The 25,103-nt window shown below is 40.1% G+C and overlaps 1 protein-coding gene across 1 annotated transcript in view; it reads left to right on the top strand.

Moving 5' to 3' along the window:
- PKHD1 (PKHD1 ciliary IPT domain containing fibrocystin/polyductin) overlaps nucleotides 1-25,103 on the top strand; it is a 465,684-nt gene that overhangs the window by 194,094 nt on the left and 246,487 nt on the right. Inside the window, 5 exon segments of the mRNA XM_028097676.2 lie at nucleotides 143-268; nucleotides 2,394-2,450; nucleotides 2,819-2,949; nucleotides 20,237-20,349; nucleotides 22,134-22,239. Coding sequence (XP_027953477.2) covers nucleotides 143-268; nucleotides 2,394-2,450; nucleotides 2,819-2,949; nucleotides 20,237-20,349; nucleotides 22,134-22,239 — 533 coding nt within the window.

The following is a 25,103-nucleotide window of genomic DNA, read 5'->3' on the forward strand; positions in this document are numbered from 1 at the left end:
TTCCAACTCCTCATTTCCTGAGTTTCATTATTGTGGGGGGAATGTTCTCAGTTATATTACAGTTTGCTTTGGAAATGATCAACAGAATCTAAGGAGCCTTCAAGATTCACTTCAAATGTTTGACTTACTCTTTCCTCTTCAGATTCCTATGTACAGGGTTGCACAGTGTGGAGCTCCTTCAGTAGAGGCCTCAGCATGTCAAGGACCTTGGGCCTGAAGGTGGACAGTAATGTATTCTACAATATTTTAGGCCATGCGCTGCTGGTAGGTAAGTGATGAACTTGTTTAATTTCGGCATTCTTGAGTAGGACAAATAGTTTTTCAAGAGGAATTTTCCCAAAATTTGAATTCCCAATCTGTAAAACTTTTAGCCTCTGATCATTGGAAATAGGCCATAGTTTAAAATTCTGAATTTAAATTTACCCAACACTAATTAGCTTCCTCAACTGTATCAAGAGGAAACTGATCTTTTAAAGGTGACATTTCAATTCAGGTTAATAAATATGAAATGGGAGGTTTTCACATTTACTGTCAGCAATTTTCACCATAATTTAAAGTCACATAAATAAATCTCTGTCCAGTCTCATGAAGTGTTAAACCTTGATGTTGGACAGGAAGTTAAAAATTCTGAATTCTGTACTTAGTTTCTCCTGTGGCTTGCTAAAGAAGCTCATGTTTCAGAATCTTCTGCTTGGTCACTTGTATACACTTTTTTCTCCTAAAGTTCATTCCCCTTACAGAACCCAGAATTATCCCTAAAAAACGCAGATTGCATCATATCACTCCCATCCTTAAAACTCTTTAAGAATTTCTTATTGCTATTAGAATACAATCCTAAATCCTTAACCTGGCTTAGAAGTCTCCCTCAGTGATTTTGTCTCTATTAATGTTTGTGAACTTGTCTTGCTCTTTTTCTATTCCTTTGTACTCTAGCTACACTGAACTGTTTTAATTCTTTCAAAAGACCACATTTCTTTTTCCCTCAAGGCTTTTGCACAAACTCTTTCCCTCTATTCATACTGCTCGCTCTCCTCCTGAAAAGCTCTCTCCCCCACACCCCCAAGTCAAGTCCCTGTGTTTAAGCTCCTTGAGGATCAGTCATTATTTATTGATTTAAAATTACATATCATGTTTCTGATCATCTGATTAATGTCTGTTTGTACCACCAGATTTCATGTGAACATTGTTTCCTTAGCATTTAGCACATTAACTAGTCCTTTGTAGGTATATCTGTTGAAAGAAATGAATGAATTAATGAACAAAAGGTCTTTGAATATATTGCAATACAAAAGCAAATCAGAGGTTTTCAACGAAAGTCAGAGTATATTTGTTAAATAGTGTTTCATATTTAAATTAATTCTGTGATACCATCAGTGGGAACATGTGTGTGTTTCATTTAAGAATGATCTGTTGAGAAAAAAAGCTATAAAGGTCCTAATTCTGAGAGGGAAACTGTTTAGTGAGAAAATATGGATCATATAAACTTGCTTTAAAACAAACTCCAGCTCTAGAAGACAAAGAACTAAGGACAATCATGGCAATCAGGTGCAGGAAAATCTTTTGATTGGAAAAGAACAGCGTCAGGTCAGTTAAACTAACAGGTGGAGATTGACTTTGTTTATTCTTACTTTTGTCTGTGTAAGGGAAAAGTTTGCCAAAACCTGGAGCAGAAATTCAGGAAGGTACCCTAACAATATTAATTTAGCCGAAAACGATTATATGGAATAGACATTAACTAGGCGAGGAAACAAACCTGAAGGAGGAATTTCGCCTTTAGTGCTTATTTTGAATTGGAAGCTCTTGACATCTATTATACTGCAGGTGATGAAATTAGAATATTTGTTTATTAGTGCATTATAGATAAAGTACTTAATTTCATGCAAAATGGGTTTGTAAACACAGTTTATGAAATGACATGGGAAACTCATATACTGAAATACCTAATAAAGAGAAGGGTCCATGGGACTGTTCTTTACTGCTGCCCCATACGTGGCTAATCGGTCTCTGTAGCAGGGCCCATGATCTTTTATTCTCTTCTATTCCAGACCACTGCGGATAGTTGGTGGCCAATTTGAACAGCTAGGGAAGGGGCTGGAGCGGACACATGCATATGTGGCATTTGACTATGGAGACAGTCACTTAGACTCTTCCTAAGAAGTAAAACAGTACCTCTGTTTCTTTGTTCTTTATTCTGTTTAAAATGAACTTCTGATTCACTAGAATACTCTAGAACTAAAAAGCCCATATAATCTATATACTCTTTGTCTGGTCGATAAATTAAAAACACACACACAAATTTAAATAAGCCATACCCAGAAGAAGAAATAGCATTGCTGTATCTCTCATTTTCCTGGGTGGCATGAAATGCGTGAAGTAACGACCTTTGTTCTCAGGTACAGACATGAACATAAAATATATCTCTTGGGAGGCGACTCCTGAAAAAAAAATTGGTAAGTATGTAAATTGGTTTTATTTATTTATTTATTTATTTATTTATTTATTTATTTATTTATCTTATGTTATGTTAGATTAATCACCATACAGTACATCATTAATTTTTGATGTAGTGTTCCATGAAATTGGTTTTAAATCGAGTTGCACTCCACTTAAGTTGTCATGTATTTTACGGACAGATCTGATGGCAAAATGTTAGTTATCTTAAATTTGTGGGACATACTAAATGTTTTCTAAATATATATATTCATGTATGCATGACGTAAGCTGTAATGTGTACTAGTAGAAGCAAGACTGTCGAGGTATGTAAATTTTAATTATGTTTGTGGCTCCTCTGGGTTTGATTTATCTTTTCTTAAATTAGACTGGTCAGAACAGGGAAATATAATAAGAAACAATGTGATCATCAGTGTTTCTGGCACCGAGGGACTCTCCAGTCCTGAAATGTTGACACCATCTGGTATCTATATCTGCAATCCCACCAACGTTGTAGAGGTAAGACCTGTAGCTCCACTAGGAAGGTCAGAGCTGAGAGGCCATCCAATTCACTCCAAAAGTTGTTTGGAGGGGCAGCAGCTGTAGGATGGTATGAAATGTTTACTTGTGGTACACTGGTACTGAAAAACAACTTTATGATTTTATGCTAAACAAGTGCTTTAGAATAAACGTAATCATTCTCTCAGAAATTCCTATGAATACTCTTTGAAGCAATATCTAGCTACCTGTAGCAAAACAAAGTAGATATTGATTATTTTCTAGTCCTTGAGATTAATGCAAACTATAATATCTTCCTGAGCTGTCTGTTGTGGTTGCTGATTTTTGTCTCAATTCCAATAATAATTACTTATTAAGTCTTCATTATCTTACTCTATAAATGTGGTCATATTGTTGCCCTTTAAGGGTATTCAGAACTCGGGATCAGGGCGCCTGGGTGGCTCAGTCAGTTAAGCATCTGCCTTCGGCTAAGGTCATGATCGCAGGGTCCTGGGATCGAGCCCCATGTTGGGCTCCCTGCTCAGTGGGGAGCCTGCTTCTCCGTCTCCCCTTTCTCATGCTTGTGCATGCTCTCTCTCTCTCTCTCTCTGAAATAGATAAATAAAATCTTAAAAAAAAAAAAAAGAACTAGGGGTCAGCAAAGTCATGACGTATATGAGATCATGTCAGATTCCAGAACAAATAAAGCACACTCTGATGGCCTTTTTTATCCCATTATTTAGTATAACTTAACATTACTTTTCCTTAGTAAATTTCTCTCTGAACACCTTAAGAAGTTAATTTTTTAGAGTACAGTTTAACCATAGATCTGTGATTGAAGAGTTACATCAGAATAGTGGGAAGGCCATTTAGTTTCTGCTTTTAATGAGTCTATCCTATGGATCATCTACCAAAGGGTTAAGGGCCTCAGTCTTCCGGGACACTAGTCTGAACATTTCTTGTATCATGGCAATTATGCCAGATTTCTGAGGAACTGAGAGAATGAACGTCTCTTTCTGATCATCTGTTTTTAATTATCTTCAGCTGAGTAACCCCTAATAAAAGTCATGGTTATCTCCTCAACCTTCCTCCAGACTCTTAATTATACTTATTCCAAGCACAGCACTTACACACCATTTTTGGTGCCTAATAGGGGCAGCTAATATGCCAGTGAGGAAAGGAAGCTGAACTGCTTTAGACTGAAGGAAACCAAACTCCAGACCCAGAACAAGAGCAGCATTTAATGTGTTGGGAATGATGGGGCTTGTTCCACAGTTATTCCCACAGCTCTGGAGCCTAAGGAACTCTGTTTTTGTATGCTTTCTCAGACAGCCTTGACTACATTGAAATATCTAGAGGAAAGTAAGTCCTCAGCCTTGTCCAGTTCATCTTCCTGCCTGAGGCTGGAATGTATCTAAATGCTGCGTTGTATGCCAGGGGTACTGTCCATCTGACTTTGCTTCACTGGGTAGCCCACTGCAGTGTGGCCACAGGTCCTGGCCTCTTGTCTACTGGCGTAATTGAGTTGACTATAGGTGCAGGGGACCAGGGGGCCATCTAAAAAGCTGATAGGTCACCTGAGCTTTTGCAGACTGACCTGTGAATAGTACCAAGTCAGCAAGGACAAAACTGAGTCTAAAGCAAGCTCTTTGTTTCCCATTAGATGCTTTCTATCTCGATTTCATTTACTTTTTCCTCTTATATCCACTTTACAAAAGTGAAAAAAAATACAAAGTATATGTTTTGAGAATGAGGCTTTAGTTTAAGCTGGTAGTACCGATTCATTAAACATATTCATTAGGTGTATTCCTGACATTTTCATCTTCGATGATCTTAAAATTCTGTAGTTGTCTTTTCATTAGCTTATTAGGCTTTTAGACCCTACCACAGTATCTGAAACATAGTAGTTGCTCAGTAAGAATTAATTGAATATAATGAATGAATGTATGAATGAATGAACGAAAGTATGATTCCATAATCAAAGAATGGAGGGAGGAAAGAGAAAAGTAAAGAATAGATTCCAAGATCCTACAATCATTTTGATGACTGAAAAATAAGATGTTTATCTGAGGCAGCATTTAAATCCCATGGGACTTAACTCTCAGGGTTAAATATTGCACAATGCACTCTAGTTTTTTTTAGCTGCATGTCACTGTTCTGCTATGCTGTCTCTTTTGTATCCTTTTGTTTAGAATGTATCACTGCTAAAGACATAGGTGATAACTGGTGTATATGACAAAACCTAAAATTTATGAACTTCTCTTGACCCTGAGGGACAATGAAGGTCATTTCAGTTATTGAGCAAACACTAAGTTCAAGTTTATTAAATGTATCCTATGTGGGTGATACACAGAGTACTTTGAAAAATATATTTTAGAAATACGCCTTCGTTCCAAAAGGATGATAAGGAAGCTATGATAACAATGATACGTGTGTGTGATTTGTGGAACATGAGGAGATGTGAGAGAAAAACCTGCTCTCTTCCAGGGTATTTCTGGTATTCAGGAGAGAGACGTTCTTGTATTCCGAGGAACTGTTTGGGTGGTGGCTTCTATGTCCTGCTATGTGAGTGGTTCAGAGTCAAACTACCACTAAATGGAAGGCAGTCAAGTCTTGGGTGTGCTCAGTTTTTGTAACCTTTGCTTCTGCCTTGTTCTGAAGTTTTCTTGCAGTCTGGCAAAATATTTTTTAAAAGTCACTCCATTTGTGTGATTTATTGGGATTTTTCATTTTTGTTTTCTTAAGTTTTTGATTTTTTTAAAATTTTTTATTGTTATGTTAATCACCATATATTACATCATTTGTTTTTGATGTAGTGTTCCATAATTCATTGTTTGTTCATAACACCCAGTGCTCCATGCAGAACGTGCCCTCTTTAATACCCATCACCAGGCTAACCCATCCCCCTACCCTCCTCCCCTCTAGAACCCTCAGTTTGTTTTTCAGAGTCCATCATCTCTCATGGTTCGTCTCCCCCTCTGACTTACTCCCCTTCATTCTTCCTCTCCTGCTATCTTCTTCTTTTTTTTTTCTTAAAATATGTTGCGTTATTTGTTTCAGAAGTACAGATCTGTGATTCAACAGTCTTGCACAATTCACAGCACTCACCGTAGCACATACCCTCCCCAATGTCTATCACCCAGCCACGCCATCCCTCCCACCCCCAACCATTCCAGTAACACTCAGTTTGTTCCTGAGATTAAGAATTCCTCATATCAGTGAGGTCATATGTCTTTCTCTGATTGACTTATTTCACTCAGCATAACACCCTCCAGTTCCATCCATGTCGTTGCAAATGGCAAGATCTCATTCCTTTTGATGGCTGCATAATATTCCATTGTGTATATATACCACCTCTTCTTTATCCATTCATCTGTCAATGGACATCTTGGCTCTTTCCACAGTTTGGCTATTGTGGACATTGCTGCTATAAACATTGGGGTGCACCTACCACTTCGGGTCCCTACATTTGTATCTTTGTGGTAAATACCCAGTAGTGCAATTGCTGGATCGAATGGTAGCTCTAATTTCAACTGTTTGAGGAACCTCCATACTGTTTTCCAGAGTGGTTGCACCAGCTTGCATTCCCACCAACAGTGTAGGAGGGTTCCCCTTTCTCCACATCCCCGCCAACATCTGTCGTTTCCTGACTTGTTAATTTTAGCCATTCTGACTGGTGGGAGGTGGTATCTCATTGAGGTTTGGATTTGGATTTCCCTGATGCCGAGCGATGTGGAGCACTTTTTCATGTGCCCGTTGGCCATTTGGATGTGTTCTTTGGAAAAATGTCTGTTCCTGTCTTCTGCCCATTTCTTGATTGGATTATTTGTTCTTTGGGTGTTGAGTTTGATAAGTTCTTTATAGATTTTGGATACTAGCCCTTTATCGGATATGTCATTTGCAAATATTTTCTCCCATTCTGTCGGTTGTCTTTTGGTTTTGTGGACTGTTTCTTTTGCTGTGCAAAAGCTTTTTATCTTGATGAAATCCCAATAGTTCATTTTTGCCCTGGCTTCCCGTGCCTTTGGCGATGTTTCTAGGAAGAAGTTGCTGTGGCTGAGGTCGACGAGGTTGCTACCTGTGTTCTCCTTTAAGATTTTGATGGACTCCTGTCTCACGTTTAGGTCTTTCAACCATTTGGAGTCTATTTTTGTGTGTGGCGTAAGGAAATGGTCCAGTTTCATTCTTCTGCATGTGGCTGTCCAATTTTCCCAACACCATTTGTTGAAGAGACTGTCTTCTTTCCATTGGACATTCTTTCCTGCTTTGTCAAAGATAAGTTGACCATAGAGTTGAGGGTCCATTTCTGGGCTCTCGATTCTGTTCCATTGATCTATGTGTCTGTTTTTGTGCCAGTACCATACTGTCTTGATGATGACAGCTTTGTAATAGAGCTGGAAGTCCGGAATTGTGATGCCGCCAGCTTTGCTTTTCTTTTTCAATATTCCTCTGGCTATTCGGGGGTCTCTTCTGGTTCCATACAAATTTTAGGATTATTTGTTCCATTTCTTTGAAAAAAGTGGATGGTATTTTGATGGGGATTGCATTGAATGTGTAGATTGCTCTAGGTAGCATTGACATCTTCACAATGTTGGTTCTCCCAATCCATGAGCATGGAACGTTTTTCCATTTCTTTGTGTCTTCTTCAATTTCTTTCCTGAGTATTTTATAGTTTTCTGAGTACAGATCCTTTGCCTCTTTGGTTAAATTTATTCCTAGGTATCTTATGGTTTTGGGTGCAATTGTAAATGGGATTGACTCCTTGATTTGTCTCTCTTCTGTCTTGTTGTTGGTGTATAGGAATGCCACTGATTTCTGTGCATTGATTTTATATCCTGCTACTTTACTGAATTCCTGTATGAGTTCTAGCAGTTTTGGGGTGGAGTCTTTTGGGTTTTCCACATACAGTATCATATCATCTGCAAAGAGTGAGAGTTTGACTTCCTCTTTGCCGATTTGGATGCCTTTGATTTCTTTTTGTTGTCTGATTGCTGTGGCTAGGACTTCTAATACTATGTTGAATAGCAGTGGTGAGAGTGGACATCCCTGCCGTGTTCCTGACCTTAGGGGAAAAGCTCTCAGCTTTTCCCCATTGAGAATGATATTCGCTGTAGGTTTTTCGTAGATGGTTTTATGATATTGAGGTAGGTACCCTCTATCCCTATACTCTGAAGAGTTTTGATCAAGAAAGGATGCTGTACTTTGTCAAATGCTTTTTCTGCATCTATTGAGAGGATCATATGATTCTTGTTCTTTCTTTTGTTAATGTATTGTATCACATTGATTGATTTGCGGATGTTGAACCAGCCTTGCAGCCCAAGGATAAATCCCACTTGGTCGTGGTGAATAATCCTTTTAATGTACTGTTGGATCCTATTGGCTAGTATTTTGGTGAGGATTTTTGCATCCATGTTCATCAAGGATATTGGTCTGTAATTCTCCTTTTGGATGGGGTCTTTGTCTGGTTTTGGGATCAAGGTAATGGTGGCCTCATAAAATGAATTTGGAAGTTTTCCTTCCATTTCTATTTTTTGGAACAGTTTCAGGAGAATAGGTATTAATTCTTCTTTAAATGTCTGGTAGAATTCCCCTGGGAAGCCATCTGGTCCTGGGCTTTTGTTTCTTGGGAGATTTTTGATGACTGCTTCAATTTCCTTAGTGGTTATAGGTCTGTTCAGGTTTTCTATTTCTTCCTGGTTCAATTCTGGTAGTTGATACATCTCTAGGAATGCCCCCATTTCTTCCAGGTTATCTAATTTGCTGGCATAGAGTTGCTTATAATATGTTCTTATAATTGTTTGTATTTCTTTGGTGTTGGTTGTGATCTCTCCTCTTTCATTCATGAGTTTGTTGATTTGGGTCATTTCTCTTTTCTTTTTGATCAGTCTGGCCAGGGGTTTATCAATCTTGTTAATTCTTTCAAAGAACCAGCTCCTAGTTTCGTTGATCTGTTCTACTGTTCTTTTGGTTTCTAGTTCATTGATTTCTGCTCTGATCTTTATTATTTCTCTTCTCCTGCTGGGTTTAGGCTTTATTTGCTGTTCTTTCTCCAGCTCCTTTAGGTGTAGGGTTAGGTTGTGTATTTGAGACCTTTCTTGTTTCTTGAGAAAGGCTTGTATTGCTATATACTTTCCTCTCAGGACTGCCTTTGCTGTATCCCAAAGATTTTGGACAGTTGTGTTTTCATTTTCATTGGTTTCCATGAATTTTTTTAAATTCTTCTTTAATTTCCTGGTTGACCCATTCATTCTTTAGTAGGATGCTCTTTAGCCTCCATGTATTTGAGTTCTTTCCGACTTTCCTCTTGTGGTTGAGTTCTAGTTTCAAAGCATTGTGGTCTGAAAATATGCAGGGAATGATCCCAATCTTTTGGTACTGGTTGAGACCTGATTTGTGACCTAGGATGTGATCAATTCTGGAGAATGTTCCATGGGCACTAGAGAAGAATGTGTATTCCGTTGCTTTGGGATGGAATGTTCTGAATATGTCTGTAAAGTCCATTTGGTCCAGTGTGTCATTTAAAGTCTTTGTTTCCTTGTTGATCTTTTGCTTAGATGATCTGTCCATTTCAGTCAGGGGGGTGTTAAAGTCCCCCACTATTATTGTATTGTTGTCAATGTGTTTCTTTGCTTTTGTTATTAATTGGCTTATATAATTGGCTACTCCCATGTTCGGGGCATAGATATTTACAATTGTTAGATCTTCTTGTTGGATAGACCCTTTAAGTAGGATATAGTGTCCTTCCTCATCTCTTATTACAGTCTTTGTTTTAAAATCTAGTTTGTCTGATATAAGGATTGCCACCTCAGCTTTCTTTTGGTGTCCATTAGCATGGTAAATGGTTTTCCACCCCCTTACTTTCAATCTGGGGGTGTCTTTGGGTCTAAAATGAGTCTCTTGCAGACAGCATATTGATAGGTCTTATTTTTTAATCCAATCTGATAGCCTGTGTCTTTTGATTGGGGCATTTAGCCAATTTACATTCAGGGTAACTATTGAAAGGTATGAATTTAGTGCCATTGTATTGCCTGTAAGGTGACTGTTACTGTATGTTGTCTGTGTTCCTTTCTGATCTTTGCTGCTTTTGGGCTCTCTCTTTGCTTAGAGGACCCCTTTCAATATTTCTTGGAGGGCTGGTTTCGTGTTTGCAAATTCCTTTAGTTTTTGTTTGTTCTGGAAGCTTTTTATCTCTCCTTCTATTTTCAATGACAGCCTAGCTGGATATAGTATTCTTGGCTGCATATTTTTCTCGTTTAGTGCTCTGAAGATATCTTGCCAGTCCTTTCTGGCCTGCCAGGTCTCTGTGGATAGGTCTGTTGCCAATCTAATATTTTTACCATTGTAGGTTACATATCTCTTCTCCCGAGCTGCTTTCAGGATTTTCTCTTTGTGTCTGAGACTTGTAAGTTTTACTATTAGATGTCGGGGTGTTGACCTATTATTATTGATTTTGAGAGGGGTTCTCTGTGCCTCCTGGATTTTGATGCCTGTTTCCTTCCTCACATTAGGGAAGTTCTCTGCTATTATTTGCTCCAATATACCTTCTGCCCCTCTCTCTCTTTCTTCTTCTTCTGGGATCCCAATTATTCTAATGTTGTTTCGTCTTATCATATCACTTATCTCTCGAATTCTGCCCTCATGATCCTGTAGTTGTTTCTCTCTCTTTTTCTCAGCATCTTTATTTTCCACCATTTGGTCTTCTATATCACTGATTCTCTCTTCTGCCTCATTTATCCTAGCAGCTAGTGCCCCCATTTTTGATTGCACCTCATCAATAGCCTTTTTGATTTCGACTTGGTTAGATTTTAGTTCTTTTATTTCTCCAGAAAGGGTTTCTCTAATAACTTCCACGCTTTTTTCAAGCCCAGCTAGTATCTTTAAAGTCATGATTCTGAACTCTAGGTCCGACATCATACTAATGTCCGTATTGAGTAGGTCCCTGGCTGACAGTACTACCTCTTGTTCTTTTTGCTGAGGTGATTTTTTTCGTCTTGTCATTTTGTCCAGAGGAGAATAGATGAATGAGAAAACAAAATGCTAACAGGTTAACAACGTCCCCAGCAAATATACTGTATACAAATCAGAAAAGACCTGAAACCAGGGGAAAAGAAAGGGAAAGAAAGAAGAAAGAAAGAGAAAAAAAAGAAAAAAAGATAAAAACAAAAACAGAACAATACAAAAAAACCAGAATATGATCAAATATGATCAGGCTAGTGCATAGATCAGTGCCACACACTAGATTTTGGGTGTATTTTGGTCTGTTAGAAAAAAGTGCCTCCTAAAATTTTAAAGGAAGAAAGACATATATGTACAAAATAAGGGTTGATACAATGAAGGGATGGAAGATGACTGTAAAGATGAAAATTGTAAAAGATTTTATAAAAGGACTTGATAAGATAAGAAGTTGTTTGAAAAAAGAAAGAAGAAGATTTAAGAAAAAAAAAAAGAAAAAAGGGAGAGAATGTGATCAGGCAGGAGACTAGAACAGAGCCATACGCTAGGGATTTAGGGTATATTTTGATCTGTTAGAAGAAACTGTATCTCAAAATATTAAAGGGAGAACAACTTATATATATATGCCAAAAACAAGGGTAACTACTATGAAGGGATAAAATATGACTCTAAAAATGAAAAATAAAAAATGTTTTTTTTTTTTTAAAAAGAGATTGATAAGATGTTGGTTGAAAAAGGGAAAAAGAAAAAAAAAACAGGTAACAAAAATTAACTTTGATGAACTAATGAATCATGGTAAAAAAAAGCCATGAATTCTATGTGCAGTATTCCCCTAGCGCTGGAGTTCTCCCATTCTCCTTGATCAGTAAACTTGGTCTTGGCTTGCTGGCTGTTCGTGCTGATCTTCTGGGGGAGGGGCCTGTTGCCGGGGTTCCGAAATGTCTTTGCCGGAGGCTGAATTGCCCCGCCTTTGTCGGTCCGGGCTAAGCAAGCCGCTCGGGTTCGATCTCAGGAGCTTTTGTTCCCTGCAAGCTCTCGGTACAGCCTTGGAGGACCAGGGCAAAAATGGTGGGCTCCCAATCTCCACCCGGAGGAGCTGAGAACTCGGGGCCCTGCTCCTCAGTGCGCCCCCAGAGAAAAGCAGTCACTCCCGTCTCCCTGGTCTCCGGCCGCACTCCGTGCTCACCCGGCCTGTGACCGAGCGTTTCTCTCTGGCACCCGACCCTGTGTGGAGTCTCCAAACCCAACAGATCCCTGCGGTGCGTTTCCGCACCGCTCCTTCCCTGGGAAGGAAGGGGAGTCTCCCCGGCTCTGCTGCTTGTTGGGTCCCTGCTGGAGGAGCAGTGGCCCAACTGGGCCGCGGATCACAGTTTATGGCAACCCCGAGCTGAGAGCCCGCGCCTCGGCTCCGACTCTGCAGTCGGCTTCCCCGCTCCGATACCTGGGAGCTCTGGCGCACTCAGGCACCCCTGGTCTTTCTGTGACCCCAAGGGTCCCGAGACCACACTGTCCCGGGATGATTCCACCCCCTGCTTAGTCACTGCAGCGACGTCCCTCAGCGGAGCCGACTTCTAACAGTTCTGATTTTGTGTTCCGCGGCTCTATCACTTGCCAGAAGCGGCCGGCGAGGCCCCTCCCCCGCCGTCTATCCTCCCGAATATCGCCTCGGATTCACTTCTCCGGACGTCCTACCTTCCAGTAAGTGGTCGCTTCTCTGTTCAGAGAGTTGTTGCTACTCTCCTCTTCGATCTCCTGTTGAGTTCGTAGGTGTTCAGAATGGTTTGATCCCTATTCAGCTGAATTCCTGAGACCAGACGAAATCTAGGTCTCCTACTCCTCTGCCATCTTGCTCCGCCTCTTAAGTTTTTGATTTTGAAATAATTTTAGACTTAGAAGAAGTTGCAAAAGCATAACCAAGAGTCCCTATGGGCACTTCCGTCAGTGCCTCCCAGTGATACCATCACCATAACCATTGCCATATCCCTCAGTAACACCATAACCATAACTATCACCATATCAACCATCACCATAGCAATATCAAAACCAGGACGTTGACATTGGGACAAAACTATTAACTGAACTAAAGCTCTTATTTGGACCTGAAGAAGGTGACTTAATCCTAGTGGTTGGGCAGCCGCTTCTAAGGGCCTAGACGCTTTCGCTCATATACAGGAGTCTGACCTTGAAGTCTCTAGCTTGGCAGGCAGGCATGGAAGAAAGAGTTGATCCCTAAGTGTCTGCAGTGATTTATGGTGACATGTTATTCCCAGCTGCCCTGGTCCAGAGCCTAGGACCAAATGCTCTGCCCCTGCATGGAATTCACCCTGGCTTCTTGTCATCCACCTCGACAGTTCACTCATCTTCAACCCTGCACAGTAGAAGGGGATTTCAAGTGTGATATTCCTTTGTAGCTTTCATAAGCATAAGTGGTCTATCTGCCTCCCGGCCCCGGGCTGCAGCTGAGCCAAGCCAGGGACAGTTTCTCTGAGAAGCAAAACCTGTGCTTTGTGTCTTCTTGCTAGGGATAGGATATTCAAGAATGCTATTCCTGTTTGAGTGTCTGAGGAACTCATGGTATTCCTCTGAACACTCCGTAGGTAGGTCTTTGCCATGCTTTTGAAAAACAGATTGGTGGTGGTTCTTCTATGCCTCACCTGTGGCATTTAGAGCATTCCATTTCCAGGCTGTCTTCCCTCGACTCTCCAGCATCTGAGTCTGTGACTCTGTTTATGGAGATTTCTTGCTATCTGTCTAGAGGCTCCATGGCTCCATCTTTTTGGTAGACATAACCTATGTCAACCTCAGGCTGGAAAGTCTTTGCCCTCAAACAGCAGGGGACTGTTCGCTTCCAGAGCTCTAGAGTATCCCATGTTTATGTAGGCACTGGAAATTTCCCATGACCAGACTCCTGTTTAGGATAGTGCGTGGAAAAACCCTGGAGACAAGGCCTTTGGAAACATCCATTTAATTTGAGGGGAATTTGTTCTGGTTTGTGAATCAATTTTGTAAGGAATTCTGTGTTTAAAGGCCAATTTCAATTCTCTAGCTCTCTCCACTCAATAGCTAATGTATATTTAAGAGCTGCCTGAAGGGTTAACTCACTTTTTTTTTTCCTAGTGATTATAGATGCACACCTCAAGGAGCTGGCTTACTTGGGCAGTTAATTTCTCTCTGGAATTTCTCTTGCTTGAATGTCCATAATACATTGACTTCCGCAAAGAATTGATTTCCACACAAAATTCCCTGCTTGCCTTAAACCCTTCTCCACAAGCCGCCAGCTGCCTGCATAAATATGTGGTTTTTCCTCATGAATCATTTGTAGCATACCCAATTGGAATGGAGAGTAAAAAGGGCTGGGAAGTAATGTGATCTGACTGTTCAAGTGCTTCTTTTCTAAGAAAAGTGAGCCTTACCAGCAACAGAAGACCAAAGTTACAATATCCTGCCCAACTATAAATGCACTTGGAAAGCATTTATATTTATGTATGTTCACCCAGATGTTCTATAAATGCTAATAACACTAGGGCAGGTGATTCCACAGATCTATTCATTTGCTCAAAATATGTACTCTCTGAGCACCTGTCTGGCCAAGGTGATGAATATGGATGTAGTTCGTGGAATATATTCTTGAAATATTTCAATCTTTTCCCTCTTGGTAGAGTCTTGGTAATGATGGGCCATTTCATTGGTAATGATATAGAGGTATATATCCCAGTGAGATGTACCTTTCTCATTGTTTATATACTTGCAGAAAAGGTAGAGGTTCAAGAAACCCCCATGCCCTAACTCTCAGTGCTTTTATACTCCTGGCTTTTCCCATGGCTCAGACGTGTGCTAGAGACATAGCTACTCCATGGAGGCTATATGGAAGGTGGAACTTCACATGGACTTCCCCAAGGAAGGTTCCAGTTGTGTAATCATAACAAAATCAATAGCCATGTTACTTCCTTGTGTTTCTATGAGGCCTGAAGAGACATATTGGGCACTTGTATTTGCCAACCCAGCAACAGTGATTCTTCCTAAAGCTGAGAATTATGAGCGCATTGCCTGTTTTCTAGTATGAGGAAAAAATTGAGATAACTGATTTGATGCTAGTAAGTGTTCTTTTGCGGAATGCCTGATATCAGATTTAAATGTTTTAACAGGTATAAATACCTTCCTAGTAAAGACTGTCAAAGCATTCTTACTGTAATTAACCATGTTTTTATATTTAGGTGGTCTTTCTGTCAGAATTTGGAGATGGGCTGCTGGAAAGCAGGCTTGGCTTCTTTCAACAACACATAGCATCAGTCTAGATCAGGGGTTCTCAATCATGGTAGTATTAGTATTTTAGGTGCTAATTCTTTGTGGTGAGAAGCTATCTTGTGTAGAGCAGCATTCCTGATCTCTACCAACTTAAGGTCAGTAGCATCCCTCCCCCTCAATTGTGATAACTGGGAATTTCTCTAGAGCTTTCCAGATGCTCTCTGGAAAAAAAAACATCATCTCTGATTGACAGCTCCAGGTCTAGACCATGCCATCTCAAGATGATTGGAGTCTTAGTGATGGCCCAGGTTTCCTGAAGTCCTATAAACATCTTGAATAGTAATTCAATTCATATTACATGATGTCCAAAAGTCACTTGTGCCGAGTTCCGTGTGGTAGGTGAGACATGTGATTAGAATTTTAAATGGCCTCAGGAAATTGGAGAAATACTCGGAATCCAAAATAATGAAGTAAGGAGAAAAGGAAAGAAAAAAAATGTTCTGGAATGGAGTAAAAAATGAGGAACGGTGGGCTAATTACAAATACCCAGGATGAGAGATCCTTCTGGCACACAGTGGATGATAAATTAAAAGTAAAGGAAAGAGCACCTTGATTGTGTCAGCACGTGCTGGCTCCCCGATCAGGTCCTTGCTGCTACCTGCCGGCCAGGCTTCCAGTCTCGGTTAACTCTGGCCTTCCCTGAGGCTTCCCCAGAGGCGGGAGACCTCCAGGGACCAGGGCACTGGGGCATTGGTTTCTCTTCTCACATGAGGCAGAAGTTGCATATTGCTGGTTTTAAGACAACCTGTTTCAGTTTTTCCTCCATATTGACTTTGCTTGGTTGTGTGTGTGTGTGTGTGTGTGTGTGTGTGTGCTTGGTTGTATGTGTGTGTGTGTGTGTGTGTGTGTGCGCGCGCGCGCATGCATGCAAGTACATATGTAAGTTCCTAGTGGAACATGTAGCACACCCAGAGAGGACAAGTCTATTTTTTTTTAAGATTTTATTTATTTATTTGACAGAGAGAGAGAGAGGGAGAGAGCACAAGCAGAGGGGAGAGGCAGGCCGGGAGCCCCATGTGGGACTCGATCCCAGGACCATGATCATGATCTGATCATGATCTGAGCTGAAGGCGGATGCTTAACTAACTGAGCCACCCAGGCGCCCCAGGACAAGTCTCTTTAAAATCCCCTTCTGTGGGGAGCACTGCTACCTACATGATGGCCGGTGGTCTACTCAGGTTCAGAGAGCTACCTTTAATAGTACTTAAAATCCTTTCATTTAGGAATTAAAGTCAAGAAAGTATTAGTCTAGAATGACTGAAGCTATGGGCTGAAATGATTTTACTGAACCTAAGGATAAATAGAGAACAGTTGTAAGTAAAAGAGTGTTTGGCGTCTCTACCATCAGTCCTCCCTCCCTCAGAATGGAGTAAACTCCTGGAGCCATGCGAAAGTATATGAGAGAGCTTTGCCTCCAGTAGCCAGAACTTTCTCCTTCAGCTCTAACCCTTCTTGGTGTCCTGTTCTAACACCAATATTCCTCACTCCGTATTAGCATTCCAGACATTGCAGGCAGTCTCACTCTTTTCTTCTGTTGTTCACAACGCCTGTCAGTAGCCAGTGCTCATTCACTTTGTGTCTATGCCTTGATAATGCTCCATCCCTTGATGCTGGAGTTTCAGACCTCCTTAAACATACTCTTCAAAATGACATGGCTTTTCCTGCTGACTGGTGGGAATTGGCTCAATTCCTCACCGACGTGTCTCTCTGTGCCCTCTGAGCTGAGCATGGCATTTTCCCCTTTGGTGGGAATGGAAAGGATTTTATACTGTCTGGAATTTGGGTGTGAACAGAACAGCTCTTTAGTTAAATCTGACCTGAAAAATGCTCTCCAATTTTCAGGAAACCTGTATTCACATAGCAATATCAAACACTACTCCAGTCTTGTACACCACGTTACCTGGTGTCTGAAGGGTTCACTTACTTTTTCTTCTGGTGACTACAAATGCGTACCTCAAAGAACTGGTTTACTTGGACAGTTAATTTCTCTCTGGGATTTCTCTTGATTGAATGTCCATGATACATGGACTCCTGCAAAGAATGTTGCTCAATATATCTTATCCATTATTGGGAAGGCCATGACAAACTCTCCAGTTCGCCCTCGGCCTGGTGACATGACTTTGCATTGCACCCTACTATTTACATTTCTTCACTTGCACCCTATTGTTTGGCATCCTGGTTCTGGGTCTTACCTTAATTTCTTTACTTTAGCCTACAATCTCTGACACTTCTAGGTTTGGACACAAATGGAATTGGCTCTGAGTTATTAGCTCTGTGACTTTGAGGAAGTTACTCAACATCTCCAAGATTCAGTTTCTTTGTCTGTGAAATTGTGATAATAATTTATAACTCAGAATTGTTGTGAAAGTAAATGAGACTAAAATCTGGTAACTGGACAAGAGCAGCTTCTCCAGAAATCTTTACTCTGAGTATTATTATCACACTTGGTTCTAAGTCAAGAACAAGATAAATATTTCTAAGGAAAAGAAAATTTTGACATAAATGTAATTTGAACTGAGTTGGACAACATTTTCTCTGGGGACCTGGGATTAGATTCCCACCCTGCTTTTCTAGGTCTCTGTCCTCTTTCAGTTTTCTATAGTGGCTCCCATGTACAGTGGGCTCCCCGGGCAGCTCAAGGCAAAATCGCCAAGAAGTAAATTCTTTTCAGTGTCTCTCTCCTCTTTGAACCTCTCCTGGAGCCCTCGATAACTAGACAGTACAGTATTAGCATCTCAGTCACCTCCAGAGAAGTAGTTCTCAAAATGGGGTCAAAAGATCACCTATAGTGGAATCACCTGTGGTGCTCAAGAGTGCAGAATACTGTCTTTCAATCCTTCACCATCACCTTTAGCACCTGCTAAGTGAGAATATCTAGTGGAATATCTAGTAGAAATCTGTATTTTATATACTTCAGGTTGGAGTTGCCAGACAAAATACAACATATCTGGCTAAATTTATTTATTTATTTATTTATTTATTTATTTGGCTAAATTTAAATTTCAGATGTAGCTAATAAATTTTTAGTATAAGTATATCCTATACAATATTTGAGATATGCTTATACTGGAAAAAAGTTTTTTTTTTTTTCAAATCTGAAATTTAAATCTGACTTGGCTTCTGTGTTTTTGTTTGCTAAATCTTACAGCTCTAACCTGCATGCACACTAAAGTTTAAGAAACTGTTCTAGCAAGACAATCCCAGCACAATCCCAGCAATCCCTATACAGAGGCAGCCATGGCACTGAAATACTGTTTTATAAAAAGACATTTAATGCCTTGTTGGGTTGCACAGCATCGTAGTCCCTTCTACTTTCAATTCTCTTTTTCTGTGAGTTGATGCTAATGTTCAGGATGAGCTGTCCTAATCCCATAACATGTGCTCCCAGGATATGAGGTGCTCACAGAGGGGACATGGCAGTTTTCTTATTGTCACATCAGCCAGGCCATGTCAACCCCCCAACTGATCAGGGATGAACTATGTGGAAACCTCTGCAGTTCCCTTTGTTCCTGGAGCACAAAGCTTGGGCCTGAGGCTGGGTGAGCAGCCTGTTTCTTGACTTCTATTCTCTAGGTAGACATGGGCATCTTGGCCTCAGACCAGCCTCTGAGGCCGAGAGAGAAAAGATGCACATAATTGCCTCGGAAGTCATCCAGCAGCTTGGTCTCTTGGCCCTTCATTCCTCCTCCTGGGACATAGAACAGCCAACATACCATTTACCTTACTGCCTGGAGTTCGAGGTTGCAAATTCAAATACCCATGGGTGCTAGGCTGGTATCATAAATAAGTGAAAGAGGAAGGGTGGGGACTATGCCAGAATAACCATAATCCAAGAAGGCAGGCGCTTCTTAGCTCTAGCTGGTCCATGACCACCCCACAGGAATTTGGGCTTAGTGTTGTTAAAAAACCAAGAGTCTAAATTTTTATATCAAGTGTCCCAATTTTAAAATATTAGAAACAAAGTAACAATTTTTGTAAACATTGCGTAGGCCAAGCAAAATACCTCTGTAGACAATAATAGACTCTGTAGGGAATTAATTTTCTACTCTGTCTTGAAGTATGTTACACAGTGATGATTCCATTGTAGTTATTTTATTGAGTTTGTAAAGAGAATCCATTGTGTTCCGTTTGATCGGAACTAAAGCCCCAAACTCATGTGGTCCAATGGAGAATTTAGATTTTATATCAGTGTATAAAAGACATCAAATTATTTAGATAGGAAATCCTATAAAGAAATATTAAGGTGATTAAAATGATCTAGTCAGGTTAAGAGTACATTGGGGAGATTCAAGTTGTGTTTGAGCCCAGGCACTGTGTCTCAGAACTAAGGCATAGCTTGTACAATCATTGGTCTTCAGCCCATAGTCAAATCATTGATTTGTTTGAAGGATTGGTGAGGACAGTTTGTGTAGACGTGGCTTTAAGGTACGCCTTTGCCCCCAGTACTGTTGCATACACCAAAGAGGAGGGTCTGGATTGATGACGAAGAAAACCTCTCACTATGGAAGCTTACAAGAATGCTTTAACATGATGGGCGCCTGGGTGGCTCAGCAGTTAAGTGTCTGCCTTCAGCTCAGGTTATGATCCCAAGGTCCTGGGATCGAGTCCCATGTTGGGCTCTCTGCTCAGCAGGGTTCCTGTTTCTCCATCTCCCTCTACCTGCTGCTCTGTCTGCTTGTGTTCTCTGTCTCTCTTTGTCTCTCTCTCTCTGTGTGTGTCAAATAAATAAATAAATAAATAAATACATACATAAATAAATAAATAAAATCTTTAAAAAAAAGAATGCTTTAATGTGAGATATCACTTATTAAGGTGGGCGAATTACAGCCTGGCTGAGCTGCACTGAGGAAGAAAAATGAGAGTATATCTGATTCCTGGGGTGAGGGGGGCAGGATTGGGATGTGTGAAGAGTAAATAAGTCCATGAAAGTATCAATATACTTTGACAGGAAGTAAATAAAAAAGCAGAATGAGCACATAGGAGAGTTTTCTTTCTGACAACCTTACTGTATATGGAATAACTATTATTTAACTATCCTTAATTTCTCTAGGGAAACAGGGTGTATGTTGCTGGTTTGGGCTACTTTTTTCATCTTGTGACCAGCCAAACATCACAAGCTCCACTTCTCTCCTTCACTCAGAATATTGCACATTCTTGTACAAGGTAACTTTGGGGAAATTCATCTACCTTTTGGATGTAAGACTTATGATTTAACAATTTTTTTTTTTTTTTTTGGTACAACACTCTCAGAGAGGGTATAATCCGGGGCCTCCATGTAAGATTTGATGATGCACCTGTGTAACCATTTTGGATCATAAAAGTTTGGTGTTGAAGGGAAGGAAAGAGACAGGGAAATCACTTGAGAGTTCAGCAGGACAGAGTGCATCTTTTACATCCAGAGGAGAATTCAGTAGAGAGAGCATTAAAGTTCCAAGGGCCTGGGAGCAACCAGGAGGCAATAATGCCTGGGGTGAGGAGCTGAGTGGGGTGAGGAGCCTTTGGGAAGAGGCTCTTTGCCAGGGACGGGTACTCCGTAAGAGGGGAGGGGACTTGTTCAAAGTCTTTTTGGTATGTGGAGGTAAGGTCATCTGCTAAGAGCGATTGCTGAGAAGCATGGTGGGAACATGGGGGAAACTGTGGACTTCAGAGTCAGTCAGGCCCTGATTCAAATCTTGACTCTACTAGAAAATTGACTTTTTTTTTTTTAAGATTCAGATCCCTCATTTGTAAAATTTTAGATCTACACTGAAAGTTTGATGTGTTAATTAGAGATGACTCATATAGTGCACCCAAGAGAACACCTGGAATATAGAAGGAACTCAATAATTGATAGCTACACATAATTACGATAGTAATAGTATAGCGATACTGCTCTGATGGACAGTGAGGGCAGAGTGGAATAAGGATTAAGAATGTTTGCTGTATACGATCCAGCAATTGCACTACTGGGTATTTACCCCAAAGATACAAATGTAGGGATCCGAAGGGGTACGTGCACCCCGATGTTTTTAGCAGCAATGTCCACGATAGCTAAACTGTGGAAAGAGCCAAGATGTCCATCAAGAGATGAATGTATAAAGAAGATGTGGTATATATGTGCAATGGAATATTATGCAGCCATCAAAAAAATGAAATCTTGCCATTTGCAATGACATGGATGGAACTAGAGGATATTATGCTGAGCGAAATAAGTCAATCAGAGAAAGACATGTATCCTATGACCTCACTGATATGAGGAATTCTTAATCTCAGGAAGCAAACTGAGTGTTGCTGGAGTGGTGGGGGGTGGGAGGGATGGGGTGGCTGGGTGATAGGCATTGGGGAGGGTATGTGCTATGGTGAGCGCTGTCAATTGTGTAAGACTGTTGAATCACAGATCTGTACCTCTGAAACAAATAATACATTATATGTTAAAAAAAAAAGGAAAAAAAAAGAATGATTGCTGTGTCCTGTTGAAGTGCCAGTTGAGGGTAGGATTAGCACATGTGCCATGAATTTATCATTAAGATCATGAAGTTTTACCAAGGAGCTCTTAGCAGCCCGGTAGTGTAAACAAAGAAGGTACCCGGAATCCTGTGAAGGTAGGGCATGTCAAGGAGAAGAACAAAATTTGGATGGAGTAAAGATGCTCGTGTCCACTTTCCTAGCATGTTCTAACGGGCTAGGCATAGGTGTCCAGACTCCTAGGAAGGGGTGAACCTAGAGAGAGGCTGGGAGAAGAGATTGGGATCATGGCAATCTGCATCTGCTGAGATTCAGGAGCAGGTCATGGAAGGTAACAGGGAGGGAAGGCTAAGGAATGGGCAATGCTGGGCAGGGAGAAGGCTCACAGTCTTCATCTCCACTTTCCTTATTCATTACCTTCATTTTATATTTCCCAGTGAGAAAAAGTGGGACATTTGAAACATAGAAAGTGGCTGATTTTCACTCTTTGTTTTGCATTCAAGGTCTGGTCTCTTTATATACCCTCAGTTTCGGCCACCTTGGGATAATGGCAGGGGCCCCACCCTGTTCCAAAACTTCACAGTTTGGGGAAGTGCAGGTGGTGCCCAGGTAAGCTGTGTTAGTTTTTCATTAAATTGTCATTTGTTTTCTTATGGTAGTTTATTATGTTTCTCTGTTTAAATGGGGGCGGTTTGGGACCATTATCACAGTGTTAAGGAGCAAACAGCGTCATAGGTGTGTGGAAAAGTTGTTGAATGAGCCAATTCCTACTCAGGAAGCCAGGGTCAGTTCATTTCCTCGATGGTGACTTTTCAGCAGCTCTGATGGAAACAATAGAATCATAGAGATTTGCAAGCAGGAGGGATCACAGAAGTCATCAGTTCCTCACCTCCCATGCCTATTTAAAGATAAGAAATGAAGGCTCAGAAAGTAAAAGGATTTGCCAAAGTTCACAGAGTTAGTTAGTTAGTAACACTGCCTGGTGCAGAATCCAAACTCCAAATGTTGTGCATTTGAGATCTTAATATCCTAAATAATAATGCATGCTTCAGTCTTAAGAAAAAAATGCTGTTCATCATTGGAACACAAAAATTCCAGCACAAGGTGCCATTCTTACCTTTATCGATGAGCCACATTTTCTTCTATTTTCCTCAAAAGGGAAAAAGTTCACGTTCAGTCATTCACTTTTCTTTACCACAGTGATTTCTTATAAGGAAGCTTTGGGTGCTCACTGTTAACAGCAACATACAAAATTACCCAGAGTCACTATTTGGTGTTACACAGAGAAAATTACATACACTTACTTGGTCTCTGCCACTTAGCAATCTGCAGCCTAAGATACGTAGATGAAGAAATATGTTTACAGGGCATTCAAGAAGTAGAATAAACACATATAATTAAGTTACATTAAGAAAGTTATTTCACATATCAAATAAGAGGAAGACAATTGTGGATGGGAAAGCCCAAAAATATATAATTAGGGTAAGCGAAAGGAAGAAGCTCAATTGTACTTAGTGTTTTGTTCTTACTTAACTTTACAAAGTACTTTGTTGCCCATAAACATTATGAATATAGGGGTGACAAATCCAGTAGAAACATTGGTTGAGTGTCATCTTATGCAAAGAAGCAATTCCTGCCTTACAGAGACTTATACTCTGTCTCCATGCTCTTGAATAGCCTTCTTCTAAAGGAAATCACAAAATAACAGGAACATATTAAAAGATGATCATTAATGTCAGTTTTCTTAAGTTCTGCAGTCAGAAGTGCTAAGCCCATGAAAGAAAACACAGATCCTTAAAGGTGAAACTCTTGTATACTCTAATAATCAAAAAGTTCAAATAATGAGAGTGCTTTTGGAACTTTACTTTGATGAAGAGAGTAAAGGAGAGTAATTAACATGACAGCAGGGAATTTAAAAAGTAACTCCCACCAAAACAGTCCTGAAAAAGAATAAGAAAGATTTACACTTTATTTTAAAAACTACTACAGGGCAATAGTAATCAAGAAGTGTGGTATGGGCACAAGGATAGAAATATAGGTCAATGGGATAGAATTGGGAGTCCGGAAATAAACCCACGCAACTGATTTTTGACAGGGATGCCAAGACCATTCAGTGGGGGAAATAATAGCCTTCTCTAAGTGGTGCTGGAACAACTGGATAGCCACATACAAAAGAATGAAGTTGGATCCTTACCTCACACTATTTATAAAAATGGACTCAATACTGATCAAAAACCTAAACATTAGACCAAAAACTATAAAACTCTTAAAGAAAACAAAGGGTAAATCTTCATGACCTTGGATTTAGTTAAAGATTCTTAGGTATGACACCAAAAGTATAAGCAACAAAAGAAACATGGATAGATTGGACTTTATCATAATTGAAAATTTCAGTGTTTCAAAGGGCCTCATCAGGAAAGTGAAAATACAACCTATCCAATGAGATGTAATATTTGCAAATGATATATCTGATAAGGGAATTGTATCTAGAATATAGAAAGAACTCTTACAACTCAACAATAAAAAGACAACCCAATTCAAATAAAATGAGCAAAGTATCTGAATAGACAATTTTCCAAAGAAGATACACAAATGTCCAAAAGCATATAAAAAGATGTTCAACATAATTAGTTATCAGAAAAATACAGATAAAAACCACAGTGAGCTACACCCACTAGGAAGGCTAGAATCAAAATGATAACAAGTGTTGATGAAGATGTGGAGAAATTAGGACCCACACACACTGTTGGTGGGAATTTAAAATGGTCTAGATGCTTCAGGGACCAGTCTGGCAGGTCCTCACATGGTTATACATAAAGATACCATATGATCTATCAGCTCTACTCCTGGGTATATATCCAAGAGAAATAAAACATAGATCCACAGAGAAGCTTATACTCAAATGTCTATAGCAGCATTATTCATAATAGCCAAAAAGTGGAAACAACCCCAGATAGTCACCATTGGACAAACGGATAAATACAGTGTGGTATATTGATACAAAAGAAACAAAGTGCTGATACATGCTACACCATGAATGAACCCTGGAAACATTATGTTCAGGTAAGGGAGCCAAGTCCTATCCTTGTGATGTTGGGCAAATCCCATGATTTTTCTTACTTCATTTGTAAAATGGAAAGAGTAATAGTACCTAAAGGATTAGTTTGTTTTGAGAGTTAAGTAAGTGCCTGCCTGCGAAGTGCCCAGAAGAATGCCTGGATGTTCTTGGGTACATAGTAACAGCTCTTATTCTTATCACTGTTAGTGAACAGGAGTAGGTAGTGATGGATCAATGTTGACGATAATGTCTCTGGACATTTTAACATTGAGAAATGCTTTCTGCATCCATCAAAAATGCATTGTGTTTAAATTTCATAAACTTTCATTATTAGATATATCCGACTGTATTCTGGTCATTAGACATAAGCGTCATGTATATAATACTTGATCAGAAGATTCCATTGGGTAAAATT

The sequence above is a fragment of the Eumetopias jubatus genome, unplaced genomic scaffold (genome assembly GCF_037043125.1).
Source record: "Eumetopias jubatus isolate StellerSeaLion01/CBP00866 unplaced genomic scaffold, mEumJub1_p1.0 scaffold_6, whole genome shotgun sequence".
Classification (NCBI taxonomy): Eukaryota; Metazoa; Chordata; class Mammalia; order Carnivora; family Otariidae; genus Eumetopias; species Eumetopias jubatus.